Below are 12,147 nucleotides of genomic sequence, written 5' to 3'. Positions count from 1 at the left end.
GCGCGTCGTCGCTGTCTCGGCTGGAGGCATGCACAGCCTCGCCCTCACCGCCGACGGCGGCGTCTGCAGCTGGGGCGATGGAGAAGATGGCCGGTTGGGCCACGGCAACCGGGAGGGGCAGCTGCTGCCCAAGAAGATCGAGGCCTTGGCAGGGCAGCGCGTCGTGGCTGTGTCGGCTGGATCCGCGCACAGCCTCGCCATCACCGCTGACGGCGCTGTCTGCAGCTGGGGCTTTGGAGCCTGTGGCCAGTTGGGCCACGGCAATCAGCAGAGCCAGCGGCAGCCAAAGAAGATCGAGGCGTTTGCTCGGCGGCGCGTCGTCGCTGTTTCGGCTGGAGGGTACCACACCCTCGCCATCACCGCTGACGGAGCCGTCTGGACCTGGGGCCATGGAGGTGGGGGCAGGCTGGGCCACGGCGGCCAGCAGAACCAGCTGCTGCCGAAGAAGGTCGAGGCGTTGGCAGGGCGGCGCGTCGTGGCTGTGTCGGCTGGAGACGCCCACAGCCTCGCCATCACTGCCGACGGCGCCGTCTGGAGCTGGGGCTATGGAGCCTTTGGCAAGTTGGGCCACGGCGACGAGCAGAACCAGCTGCTGCCGAAGAAGATCGAGGCCTTTGCGGCGCGGCGCGTCGTGGCTGTGTCGGCAGGGGAAGTCCACAGCCTCGCCCTCACCGCCGATGGCGCTGTCTTCGCTTGGGGCGAGGGCGAAGACGCCCGACTAGGCCACGGAGAGGACCTGTCGAACCAGCTGCTGCCGAAGAAGATCGAGGTGTGGTCGCGGGAGTGAGAAGGGGGGAGGGCGGAGGAGGGGGGGGGGGGGGGGGGCAGAAAACTTGAAATCCACAGCTGACAGGGCGCGGAGGCGACGATCGACGCACGAGGCGGACATTTGTGTGAAGCATGTCGCACGACATCCACTTGGGTTCTCTCCGCTCTCCGGGAGTCCGCTGAAGCCAGTTCTGAAGCCACGGTGCACAGAGCACAGATTCAAATTGTTTATCGTTTCAAAAGGAGCTTTTGAGTTCTTGTGAACCCCACCCCCCACACCCTACTCCTTTCATCGCTGCAACCATTACCCCTCCCCCGCGCCTCTCACAACACATCTCTGTGGGTCCTGTGTCTGGGGGAGGGAGGGAGTGGGGTGCAGGTTTGCTCACCCACGGCACCGGGCCGGTGCTTGCACTTTGAATGCCGTGGGGCTCCTGCCCGTGTCCGGGCGTGGAGATGCGAGGGTCGCCCCCCCTTGCCCCACCACTTTGTGTGTGTGGAGACGTTTACCTTACCTTGCCTTACCTTACATCTCTGCGCCCCCTCACGGCCTCCGGCCGCGCATGGGGCACCCCGCTTCAGTGCGAGAGAGGCAGCGGCACCAGCGACCCCTCTGCCCTCCCGTGCCAGCCCCCCGCCTCCGCGGCCCCACCGGCTGCACCGAAGCCTTCCAGGGCAAAGCGGTGAGCGGCGCCGCGAGCGCGGCGAGCGGGGCGGCTCCCTCCGCCATGCCGGCGCCCGTATCTCGGCCCAGGTCCCCTCCCGCTGTCAGCGGGGGTGAGGGCGGGGCGTCATGTCCGGGCACGCCGCAAGGCGGACGAGGGAGGGAGGGGGGCCGCGGCGGCGGGCGAGGCCATGGAACCGCCGCCGCGCCGGGCCGCCGGGCGAGAGCCCGGCGCTTGGAGCCCGGCGCGCGGCGGCGGGCCGCTCAGACGCCGCCAGCGACGGTCCCCTCGGAGACCTTGACGCTCGGCTTTGCGACGACGGCGTGCTTCTTGGTGAGGGCCACGGCGAGGGCGGCGGCGCCGAAGACGAAGCCAGTGACGCCGAGCCCGAGGCCCGCCTTTGCGAAAGCGGCGGTCTGGTCGTCGTCGCCATCGTTGTCGTCGATCTGCTTCTGGAGGGCGCCGATCTGAGCCTTGGCGGCGTCGAGCTCCTCGGAGGTCGCGAAGGTGTTCGGGTCGATCTCCTCGACCGCCTCGAGAACCTGCTTCCGCTCGTAGTCGCCGTAGCACCTTAGTGTTAATCCGTGTTGATTACCATCGCCGCCCCAATCGCCGCCCCCATCGCCGCCCCCACCTAAGCCCCCACCTCCGCCACCACCCACGTCACCGTTGCTGCTTCCGCCGCCTGCGCCGCCTGCGCCACCTCCGCCGCCAGCTCCCCCACCACCAGTGGTCGCGGGCTGCGGCGTAGCGGCTGTTCCGCCGCTGCCACAGTCGCCACCGCCACTGCCGCCACCGCCGGCTGCAGCGTGGAATCTCCCTGCGCCAAAAAGTGCGTTTGCAGCCGATGCGGCAAAAGAGGGGTCTCCGTCGACAACCGTGGGCAGGAGGCTCATCATCTCAGGCGTACAGCTCTGGCTGCTGCGTCCATCATCAAACACTTGCTGCTGCGGCTCTGCGAGCAGTCCCAATGCTCCCAACCCGTCTTCTACCGTATCTGTCGAGGGCCACTCATTGCCATCGACTTCACAGTGCATCGCCGCCGAGTCATAGCCTGAACCGATTTGCATCGGAATCGACATGGACGGTGCACTGCCTGCTCCTGCATACCTGCGCTTGACGGAGTCAGTCCTGGCGATCACTGTCCCACGCATCACATGGATGTCTTGCTCGCACAGCCACTTTGTCATCGCCGAGGCACTCATCATTGTCCCGCTCGCCATCAGTTGCTCCCTATTCTGCATGAGCGCCAGATCCATGAGCCTTTTCTGGTTGCCCTGGTCATTCGCAAACGCCTGGCATGCTTCAGCCTTGCCGTCGCAAATGGCACTCCGATAGTTCAAGGCACGCACGCGGCAAGCTTCCCGTCTCTCACCCGACAACATCGCGCGCACGGACGTCACAAGTGAACCAGGGGTCAACCGCCGCTCTCTCGCCGGCGCGATACGCTTTCTGTCCTTACCTGCCGGCCGGCACGGACCGCAAACAAGCGTAAATGTCACCAATTGGCAATTAGTATTAGCAAACCCATTCCCGTCCAGCTCCTGTCACAAGATCCCTCGTCAACTAAATTTTAGTACTGGCAACACGCCGCACTCATCATGTGACATTTTGCCGTTCCCCTCCCAAATGTCACAGTGGATGGCTTTTAATTTCTCGTAAATGTCGGTCCAGCCGGGCAGAGACTCTCACTCTCTCTCTCTGTGAGGGGACCACCGCGCACGCACACGTAGCACGCATGCACGCACGCACGCATACAGCACACAGGCGCCCCTTACATTGATCAATCCCGCCACTCGCCTTCAGCAAACCAGAAGTTCGCGTCGGCAATTCTTTAGTAAAATTCTTTCCCACGGCGAAACGAAGTCGCCACGGCGCCCGCCGGGCTCCGGCAGGTCGTCCTCTCTGACACGCTGTCCCCTCTCGCGCTATTTAGGCTCGCCCTGCACACACCATCCTCTCGCACACGCCATCCTCTCGCACGCACTGTCCTCTCCACTCTCCTCGGACCTCACCGCCCGCACTCGCACGAAGCGACCTGTTTCACTCTGCACACCACTCAAGACCACGAGGCGTCACTTGTCGCCGCGTGTGCGCTGCGATCGCAGCTCCTTGCCGCCTGGCCGCGCTCCCGCCAACGGCCGCAGCTCGCCGTACTCAGCCTCACCATGTCCCATATCTCCCGCAGACGCCAGGACAGCTCGGCCGCTTCTCACGCTGCTGCGCCTCTCCAGGCATAGCGTATCGCGCCTACGGTGCACTCCGCGCGGCATCGCATGCTACCCGTACGCTGCTGTGCGGCCGTAGAGCAGCGGCTCGCATAAGGCGCGACCGACAACACACGCGCACGGGCGCCGCTGCCACCGCTGCCCTCCTCTCGCATCCGCTTCGAGCCCTCTCTCTTCTTTAATCGCATCGCGATCTCCGCCAGGACCTTCTCTCGGAACCTTCCCGTAGGCGCGGCGAGCCTGGACGAGAGCGACCTCAACCATGTCTCCGTCCTCTCGTTGCACACCCCACCACCCTCGCCGCCGCCTGCCCGGCCGGCAAAGCTCCCACACCTCCACCCTCGCCGCAAGGCACCGATGCCGCCGCCATCGCCGCCGCCCTACCCGACTTTCGCCGCCACCTTCGCCGCCACCCTACCCGCCACCCTGCCCGCCGGACCAGCCACCACCCTGCCGCAGACGCCAGCGCGGCGCCAACTGCCCCGCCGCTTCTCCCCCTGCTGCGCTCTCTCTAGGCGCAGTGAATCGCGACGACAGTGAATCCCACTCCGCGCGACGTCGCGCGCTGAGCTGCTGTCCGACTGCGAGAGCAACGGCTCTTCAGCCACGCGCGGCCGAATCACATAGGCGCTCGGACGCCGCACACACCGCCAACCCACGGGATTTGCACGCCCTCCTCGCCTGGTGAGGTTGCACTGCGCCTCGCGCGGACGCCGCACCACCGCCGCACCACCGCCATCGCTACCGCCATCGCTGCCCTCCTCTCGCATCCGCTTCGAGCCCTCTCTCTTCTCTCCTCGCATCGCGATCTCCGCCGGACCTCTCTCCGAACATTCCCGTGACTCCGTCCTCTCGCTGCACCACCCTCGCCGCCGCCCTACCCGCCCGGCAAAGCGCCCACACCTCCACCCTCGCCGCCGCCGTACCCCCTGGCACGACGCCCCCGCCGCCATTCTCACGATTCCCTTCCCGCCCGGCAAGGCGCACCCGCCGCCGCCCTCGCGACGTCCTACCAGCCGGGCATTATGCCCTCGCCGCAACCATTGCCGGCCAAAGCGCTTCGCTGTCGTCGTCGTCGTCTTGTCTTGTACCGTAGCACCCTGTGTTCTTGCCTTTTACAATCAAAAGTTGACACCCAACATCCTTACACAGTCATCCTCTGGCGTCTGGCTACTCCCCATAGCGCTCTCGGTTTCGCCCCCCCCCGCCCCCCCTGTAAGTGCGTACCCCTCAAGTACGGCACGACAGAACCACAAGCCCAGCACAGAGATCTAGAGTGTCGCAGTTGGGGGGGGCCACCCCTCACGGCTGTGAGTCTGTCGCAGCTAGGCGCAATGCACAACAATCCAGTCCACCCGGGCGTCCTGCCCTCAGCCCCACAGGCACCGTTCTAGTTCTCAAGCAGATACGCTGTCCGGCCCCACAGCAGAGCAAACTCCCTCTCGCGTTGCCGGCCCTCCCATTGCCGCTGGGATTCGCCGTCCTCAGTTTCACGCCCCCTACCCCAGCAGCCGTTGTGACGCGCTAAGCTCGCTGGCAGCCCACCGGAGCGCCATTCACAAGCCTCCTCTGCCGATGAGCCCCTCCAACGCCGCTGCTCGACTCCAATCTCAATCGAGCTCCACCATGAGTCGAACAAACTTGCGTGCCCCAGAGACGTAGCAGGACTCAGGGCACCGCCGCTTCTTCCCGCCGCCACGGCACCTGGAGCATCCGCCACGGAGCACGCCGTACCTGGTGAGCATCGCCGTATCGCGCTCGTCTGCCTCAACCGCGACCTCCGCGGAGGCCACCTCCTCCGCCTCGGTGTCGGCCACTGTCGACGATGACGAAGTCGCGGCCCTTGTGTTGGACCGCAGCTGTCGCGCCCAGGGATCTGCCGTCGTAGCTGCCGGGCTGGTCGCTGTCGCTGCCTCGCCCGCTCCAGCTGCTCCCATGTCCTCCTCGTCGTCAGTCTCGTCCACGTCTGGGTCCTCGTCTTCGGTCTCGTCGTCATCGTCCAGAAAGACGCGACGCTGCGGCTGTGGCTGCTGCGTTGCTACGGCCGCCGCTGTGTCCACGGCGTCTCCTTCAACGACTGTGTGCCTTCCAACATTCTCGGCGGCGACTGGTGAGCCCACCGGCATCGTAGTTGCATGCTCCGACATCAAGGCCGCCTCGCGCAGCCGCATCGTGAGTGCTGATGTATTGGCCTGGTAGACATCGTTGAGATCTGTCGCTTGGACAAGCTGCTCTGCGAGCTGGCGTTGCGACGTTGCGTGGTCCTCGCGCTCGCGGTCTTGCAGATGCCTCAATTGCACAAGCTGGTTGTTGAGCCGCGTGATCTCGGTCGTTGCGTCGAGCAGACGCTTGACCACCTGCACCTCGCTCGGATACCCGTCAATCACCTCGCCGCCCAGCTCGACGAACCTATCCCACGACCGCTCAGCCGTCTCGAGGTGCTCAAGCGTCGCCTGCACGAGGCCATTGCCTTGCTGCATCGCTCGCGCTACCTCCTCCTCGACAGCCTTATCCTCGCTCGAAGCTTCCGCTACCTTTGCACGGGCAATCTGCAGAGAGAGAGAGAGAGAGAGAGAGAGAGAGAGAGAGAGAGAGAGAGTGATCCCGCCTGTGGTGTTGGGTGCGAGGTCGTGGAAGCTTCGATCCCAAGGGGGGGAGCTGATCCCACTCGGTAACCAACTCTCAGGGGCAGTAGGTGGGCGGGCTTCAAGCGCGCTCATCTCGAACGACAAGGCGTCGCTACGCGCGGTCTTCCGCGGGGGGAGCTTCGTCGACGGGTGCGGGAGCGCAGCGCAGACAGTGCTGCGGCGATGCCTCCGGCTGTTTGCGGCGGGCGGCTTGCTGCTCGCGGCGATGGCGAAAAACTCGTCTCGTGGCACACCAAGGGCTTATGCTCTGTCGAGACGTGAGGCGTATGCGCCCAGGAGGGGAGGGCGCATGCGTAACGACGCTGCTAGAGATGCCTTTCGGGGCCCAGAGATAAAACTTCTGATGCCATGCGTGACCTAGTATGCGCCGTCGTCGCCGCCTTCCGCCTCCTGCGAGTGAGCCTATAGCGCTGTCACCTCTACTGGCTCGATCGCACTCGCCTTAGCCAGCCGCTTGCACGATGCAGAAGCGACCCGGCTGGCCATCTCTCGCACCTCCGCATTGCTTGGCGGCGCGGCGCCCACGCGCTGGCGCACGAGTCGCCCTTCTTGACTCGCCACGTGGGCCTGCAGCCGCTCATTCCCGCACCCTGCGCTGCCACCTGGGCCTGCAGCCGCTCGATCTCCGCACCCTGCGTGGTCAACTGGGTCTGCAGCGGCGCCAACATGCGCTGGCACACGGCGGAAATCACGTTGCCTCGTGCGCCACCTTGTCCGCTAGCAGCCCAACAGACGGGCAGCCGTCGGCGATCTCTTCGTTACACTCTTCCCGTGGGAGACTCTGCTGACAGGGTTTGCGATGAGGAGCGACCCGAAGGGTTTCTCGGAGGTTAGTGCACCACTAACCGCCGAAGCGCAAGCGCTGGGAGCAAGAACACTACGACCTGGGTCGGGCTCATACTAGCACCCATTTTTCGGCAAAGCAAGACACAGAGCTGGGAAGCGAACTACTCTCGTTTTTATGACTTGACACTGATGAGGGGGTGGACCTCTGCCAGCTCGAGAGCGTTCTCCGCCAGAAGACTCGCGCCGAGGTGGATGGGTTGGAGGGGAGGCTTTTTTGCCGCGCGGCTAAAGGTAGACGACCGCGTGCTGGCATGGCTCATCAGCGGTTTCGCGGCGTTTTCACTTGAGGTGAATTGCGGCTGTCTCGTTTGAATCGATATGGACGCGTAGTTCGACCGTCCCGCAAGCGACTTAAAATCCCTGTGTGGTGGCGGCGTGCCGTCCTCCCATCCCTCCCTTGGGTTGTCTGTTTTCTTTCTTTCTTTTAAAGCCAATGTAGGTAATAAATAAATAAATACAACGGACACGCCAAACGAGGGGTGGGAGAAGGACAGGGTCCCCACCTGCGCGAGCAGGATCTTGTAAGGACGATCAGGGACACAGGGGAACGGGAGCGGGGAGCGCATCGCGACACGGAGGGGGGCTGGGGAGGGTTCACCCTCACGACAGGGTCCCAGGGATTCCTCTCTCGTATAGGACAGGTTGCACCCGGCGGCACAGGGGCAAGCGCGGGCCTCCTACTGGTTGCGCTCTCCTAGTTCTCCTGCTCCTGACAAGGGACAGCGACAGGCTCGCAGCACGGTGGACTCCCTATCCACTGGCGATCTCTCTCGACTAGCGACCTTCCTCCGACTTCTCACCGGCAGTCTCTTCTACCACAGGCAGACTGACACGTGGGTGGCAGTGGCGGTGATAGGAGTCTCCCACTCTGTGGGCCTCGCTAGAAGTGCGACCCCTGCGCGTGTCCTCGCCCTTGAAGGGGAAGGGGCTGTGTGTCTGTGCATGTGTACAATAAAGCCAAAAGCGCGCAGCGGCTTTTTCTTTTTCTCGCGCCTCTCACATGTCGCGCTGCCCTCGCGCCGCACGCACCGCAGACGACGCCCCGCCCACGGACTGGCTGGCCGAGCTGCCACACGAGCTGCACCTCCGCATCCTCGAGGGCGTCGACGACTTCTCCGACTGCGCCGCCTTCAGCCTCGCGTCGCCGCGCCTCGGCCTCCTCGCCCTGCGCAGCGGCCTGGCGCGCTTCAAGGACCCGCTCTTCGCCGTGGCGATGCGGCTGCTGCTCCTCCAACGCTTTGCCGGTGGCTTCGGTGTGGTGACGCTCAGCGAGGACACCCTCCGCAGATACGCCGCCGACCGCCGCGCCAGCGCCGACCACTTCCCGTGGCTTGCGAGGGTGAGCCCGGCGCTCCGCCTCTCGTCAGAAGTGGAGGGCGCTGGCGAGAACCGCCGCGAGGTCTGGAGGCTGCGGCGCGGCGAGAATGGCGCGAAGCTGCGGTCACGGTCCTTGCAGAGCGGCCAGGAGCGGCACTACGAGGGCGAGCGAGGAGCGGAGCGGAAGGTGCGCGCTGAGCTTGCCAACGGCGAGGCGCATTACTACGAGGGCGAGCAAGGTGCAGAGCGGAAAGTGCGCCTGGTGTATGCCAGCGGCAACGTGAAGTACTACGAAGGCGGGCAGGGTGCGGAGCGGAAAGTGCGCGCGGTGCGTGCCGACGGCCAAGTGCAGCACCTCGAGGGCGAGAAAGGTGCGGAGCGGATTGTGCGCCACGGGGGGGGAAAAGGGTTTTTTTTTTTTTGCCAACGGCGAGGTGCACTACTACGAGGGCGAGCGAGGCGCGGAGCGGAAGGTGCGCACGGTGTTTCCCACCGGCAACGTGAAGCATTTCGAGGGCGAGCGAGGTGCAGAGCGGCTGGTGCGCAAAGAGTTTCCCAGCGGCCAGGTGCAGTACTACGAGGGCGACCGAGGTGCGGAGCGGGTGGTGCGCATGGTGCGAAGTGAGGCTCGATAGTGGTGTCGTCTTAAGCGTGCCGTCAAGCGTCATCTCCCTTGGGTTTTGTCTGTTTAGTGTTTTCTTTCTTTCTTTTACAAAAGCACAACGGCCGACATCTTTTTCTTTTTGCTGTGAGAGAGGCTTGTATCTTAAGAATTCTTTTTGAGAGCGCCTTCGGTGACAACAAAATACAAACAGATAGTCACTTCTTAGAGGGTTTTGCTTCGGAGTGCGCGCCAGTCCCGACAATCTCTCTCTGTCTCTCTCCAGAGAGAGAGATTTTTAGCAATTTGTTGTTTGTTTTGCTCTCCCTAGTGCCAAACTTTACAAAACGGCGAGAAACGGGGCCATGGCCGACGCTCGCGATGGCCCGTCCGTTGCGGCCAGGCTCAAACTGTGCGCGCAAGCCACAGGAGAGGCGGTGGCGCCGCAAGACGAGGCGATGATTCGCATCCTCTCGCCGTGGAGCGCAACTGGTGGAGCTTCAGCGTCAACCCGACGCCCATGGGCAAGCAGTTCATTGTCCAGCCCCAGTCCCAGTGGGAGAGGGACAGGGAGCGGCAGCAGGCCAAGGAGGGCAGTGCCCCACCGCAGCCTGTGCCTGCTGCCACCTCCGCCGCGGCACCGCCCGCAGCACCGCCTGCCGCCGCTGCAGCGCTCCGGCCGCAGCACCGCAGGCACACCCACAGCACCAACAGATGCAGCAACCCCAGCCCAACGAGTCGCCCGAGGGGTGGACCAGGGTTGGGAAGGGCGGCATGCCGGACAGGTTCACCATTAGGAACCCTGGCCGCAAGCCGCCGGGCAAGGCGGTCAAGCGCAAGCCTGACCGCCAGCCCGCACCCAAGGGAGGTGGACCCCCACCCCCCTCTCCCAAGGTGAACAAGAACAGGCTGAGCGCGCTGGGCGCTGGCCCTTCTGGCACCAGCGGGAGCCACGAGCGCGCACCGCCGCGCTCCCCCTCCCCCTCCTCGCCGCCTGCCAAATCACCGCGGCCGTCTGTGCCTGCTTCCGAGTATGACTCCGAGTTCGACTTTTCCGACGCTGAGGCGCAGGATAGGACGGCAGGGGTCGTACACGACGCAGTTCAGCAGGCTGTGATGCAATACGGCTATGACGACGAGATCTTCCAGGCGTGGAGGGACGGCGAGATACGGCGAAAGGACTTGCCGGAGGAGGTGGTGGCTATGGCTTTGGACCTTTGCGAGAGGTGGCGAGCGGAGCAAGAGCGGTGTAGGCGCGTCCACGCGGCGCAGCGGCTCTGCCGCGACCCCGGCCCCTCTCATAGCCGCAGCCGCAGCCGCAGCCCCAACTCTTGCCGCTCTTCCGTGTCGGGTTGTGACGAGGGGTGAGGGGACACGGATTGAAGATCCCTCACACCAAGATCGTGCAGGGCGGGGACACATGTCCCTAAATCCCATCTCGTCTCAGAGTTTGCCCGTTTTATTTATTTATTTATTGCTCTCCCTCCACACTCCAGCCCCGTGCCTAGTGTAAAGAACAATGGTTGGGTAGTAGGGCTAGGGGTCGCTCTAACACTTAGCCTCTGCAGCGAGCGAGCGCTCAACTTAGCCCCGCTCGGAGCCGGGCTCAGACTTAGACGCTGTATGGTCGGGGGCCATGAACTTAGACGACATAAGGCCAACTCCGGGTAAAACCAGGGTATACCTAGAAAAGCCTTCATTCAGGTTTACCCGAACGAAAAATACCTGGACGGTCCCGACCAACGTATGCCGCGCACGACGCCATATCGCCTTCTCCCAGGGCCAGTGCACTACTTGCGGCGCGCAACGCCTGCTCAAGTACGCGCACCGTACCATGTGCTGCCGCTATGCGTGTCTTAAGGCGGCTGCGGCGAAGCGGCGGGCGCGGCATGCCGATGGCAGTGCGGACGATGCGGTTGCGATGTGTTCTGCTTCAAGATCGTGGCGGTGCTTGGCATGCACTTCTGCGATCCTAATCAGCTCATCGCAACGTCCAACGAAGCAGCGCAACAAGCTGGCTGCTGCCAACAAGGCCCTATGCTACCTCACGTGCGGATCGTTCAAAGAGGACCAGCATACACAGGGGTTCTCTGACACGCGTTCGTTTGAGCTTGAGGCTATTTGTGAGAACTGTTTGGCTAGAAGTCGCCGAATATTGCGCTCAAGAAGCAGCAACGAGAATCGGAAGAGGAGGATGCTGAGGCAGCGATTGCTGAGCATGAGGAGGATCGATCGCCCGCAGCAGCGAGGAAAATTTGGGGGCTGCGCCGTATCGAGTATATCGTTGTACGTTGATCACGGTGGCTAGTGCCATTTCACTCTGACACGCTAATCTTGAAAACGTCTCCAACGGAGCTCCGTGTTGCTTCCAGCGCCCCCCCCCGCGCTCCCTGCGGCCATGGCCGATGCTCCTAGTATGAGAGGTCATCTGGCTACCGCGAGAGCGACCCAACTCGTCGACATCGTCCGATGATTGTGCCTCAAAGTCAGCCTCCGGAGGCTATCGTGGGGTGAGCCGGCGGTACAGTAGCCGTGACATGTGGTTCCACCACCCCTCGTAGGCTTTGCCTCTGATCGCCACCGTTCCCAGGCTGCCTAATGGGATGGAAAGGAAGGCTCGGCGAGCGTATAGAAGCGTTCTCGACCTCGTCGTGGCAACCTGCACGGCAGCGCTGGCAGGCGATAAGAGCGTCGTGCCACCTGCCCCGAGACGGGTCGCAGGCGTCGTACCGAGCGCGTCGAGACCGTGTCCTGATGTGATCTGCACGGGTGAGTCACGTCGGCGTCAAAGGAGCGACGTGCGACCTGTCAGAGCTTGATCTCCGATCTCAGCGGCGTCGAGTCGTCTCCGGCGCGCAACAAATGTACCTCCCCAGGACGCGCAGAGGCAGCTGCGATCGGAGATAGAGCACTGAGAGGTCGCACGCCACTACTTTGACGCCGCCGTGTATTCTGGGGGGCGACAAGCTCGGTCATGTGGGACCCGAGAGCGGCATTGGTTCAGTAATGTTAAATATCGAGGGGATGTAGACGTAGTTATTCCCAAGGCATACGCATGAGCAGGAGGGAAGGTT

At 63.8% G+C, this 12,147-nt stretch overlaps 2 protein-coding genes across 2 annotated transcripts; both read right to left on the bottom strand.

Moving 5' to 3' along the window:
• Window positions 1-1,006: 1,006 nt before the first annotated feature.
• Window positions 1,007-2,818, bottom strand: EMIHUDRAFT_460002 (hypothetical protein; the record flags this gene model as incomplete). The annotated part of the gene is made up of 2 exons (XM_005760470.1): window positions 1,007-1,975; window positions 2,312-2,818. The coding sequence occupies 2 exons, from the start codon at window positions 2,816-2,818 to the stop codon at window positions 1,697-1,699; spliced, it is 786 nt and encodes a 261-aa protein (XP_005760527.1). The 3' UTR covers window positions 1,007-1,696.
• A 2,453-nt stretch (window positions 2,819-5,271) lies between these two features.
• Window positions 5,272-6,977, bottom strand: EMIHUDRAFT_249189 (hypothetical protein; the record flags this gene model as incomplete). The annotated part of the gene is made up of 3 exons (XM_005760469.1): window positions 5,272-6,195; window positions 6,727-6,837; window positions 6,912-6,977. 3 exons carry the CDS (start codon window positions 6,975-6,977, stop codon window positions 5,272-5,274), a joined length of 1,101 nt encoding a protein of 366 aa, XP_005760526.1.
• Window positions 6,978-12,147: the final 5,170 nt, after the last annotated feature.

Source organism: Emiliania huxleyi (assembly GCF_000372725.1).
Source record: "Emiliania huxleyi CCMP1516 unplaced genomic scaffold EMIHUscaffold_750, whole genome shotgun sequence".
Taxonomy (NCBI): domain Eukaryota; phylum Haptophyta; order Isochrysidales; family Noelaerhabdaceae; genus Emiliania; species Emiliania huxleyi.
Note: the sequence above shows the minus strand (reverse complement) of the source record. Positions and strands in the feature narration are given on the sequence as shown.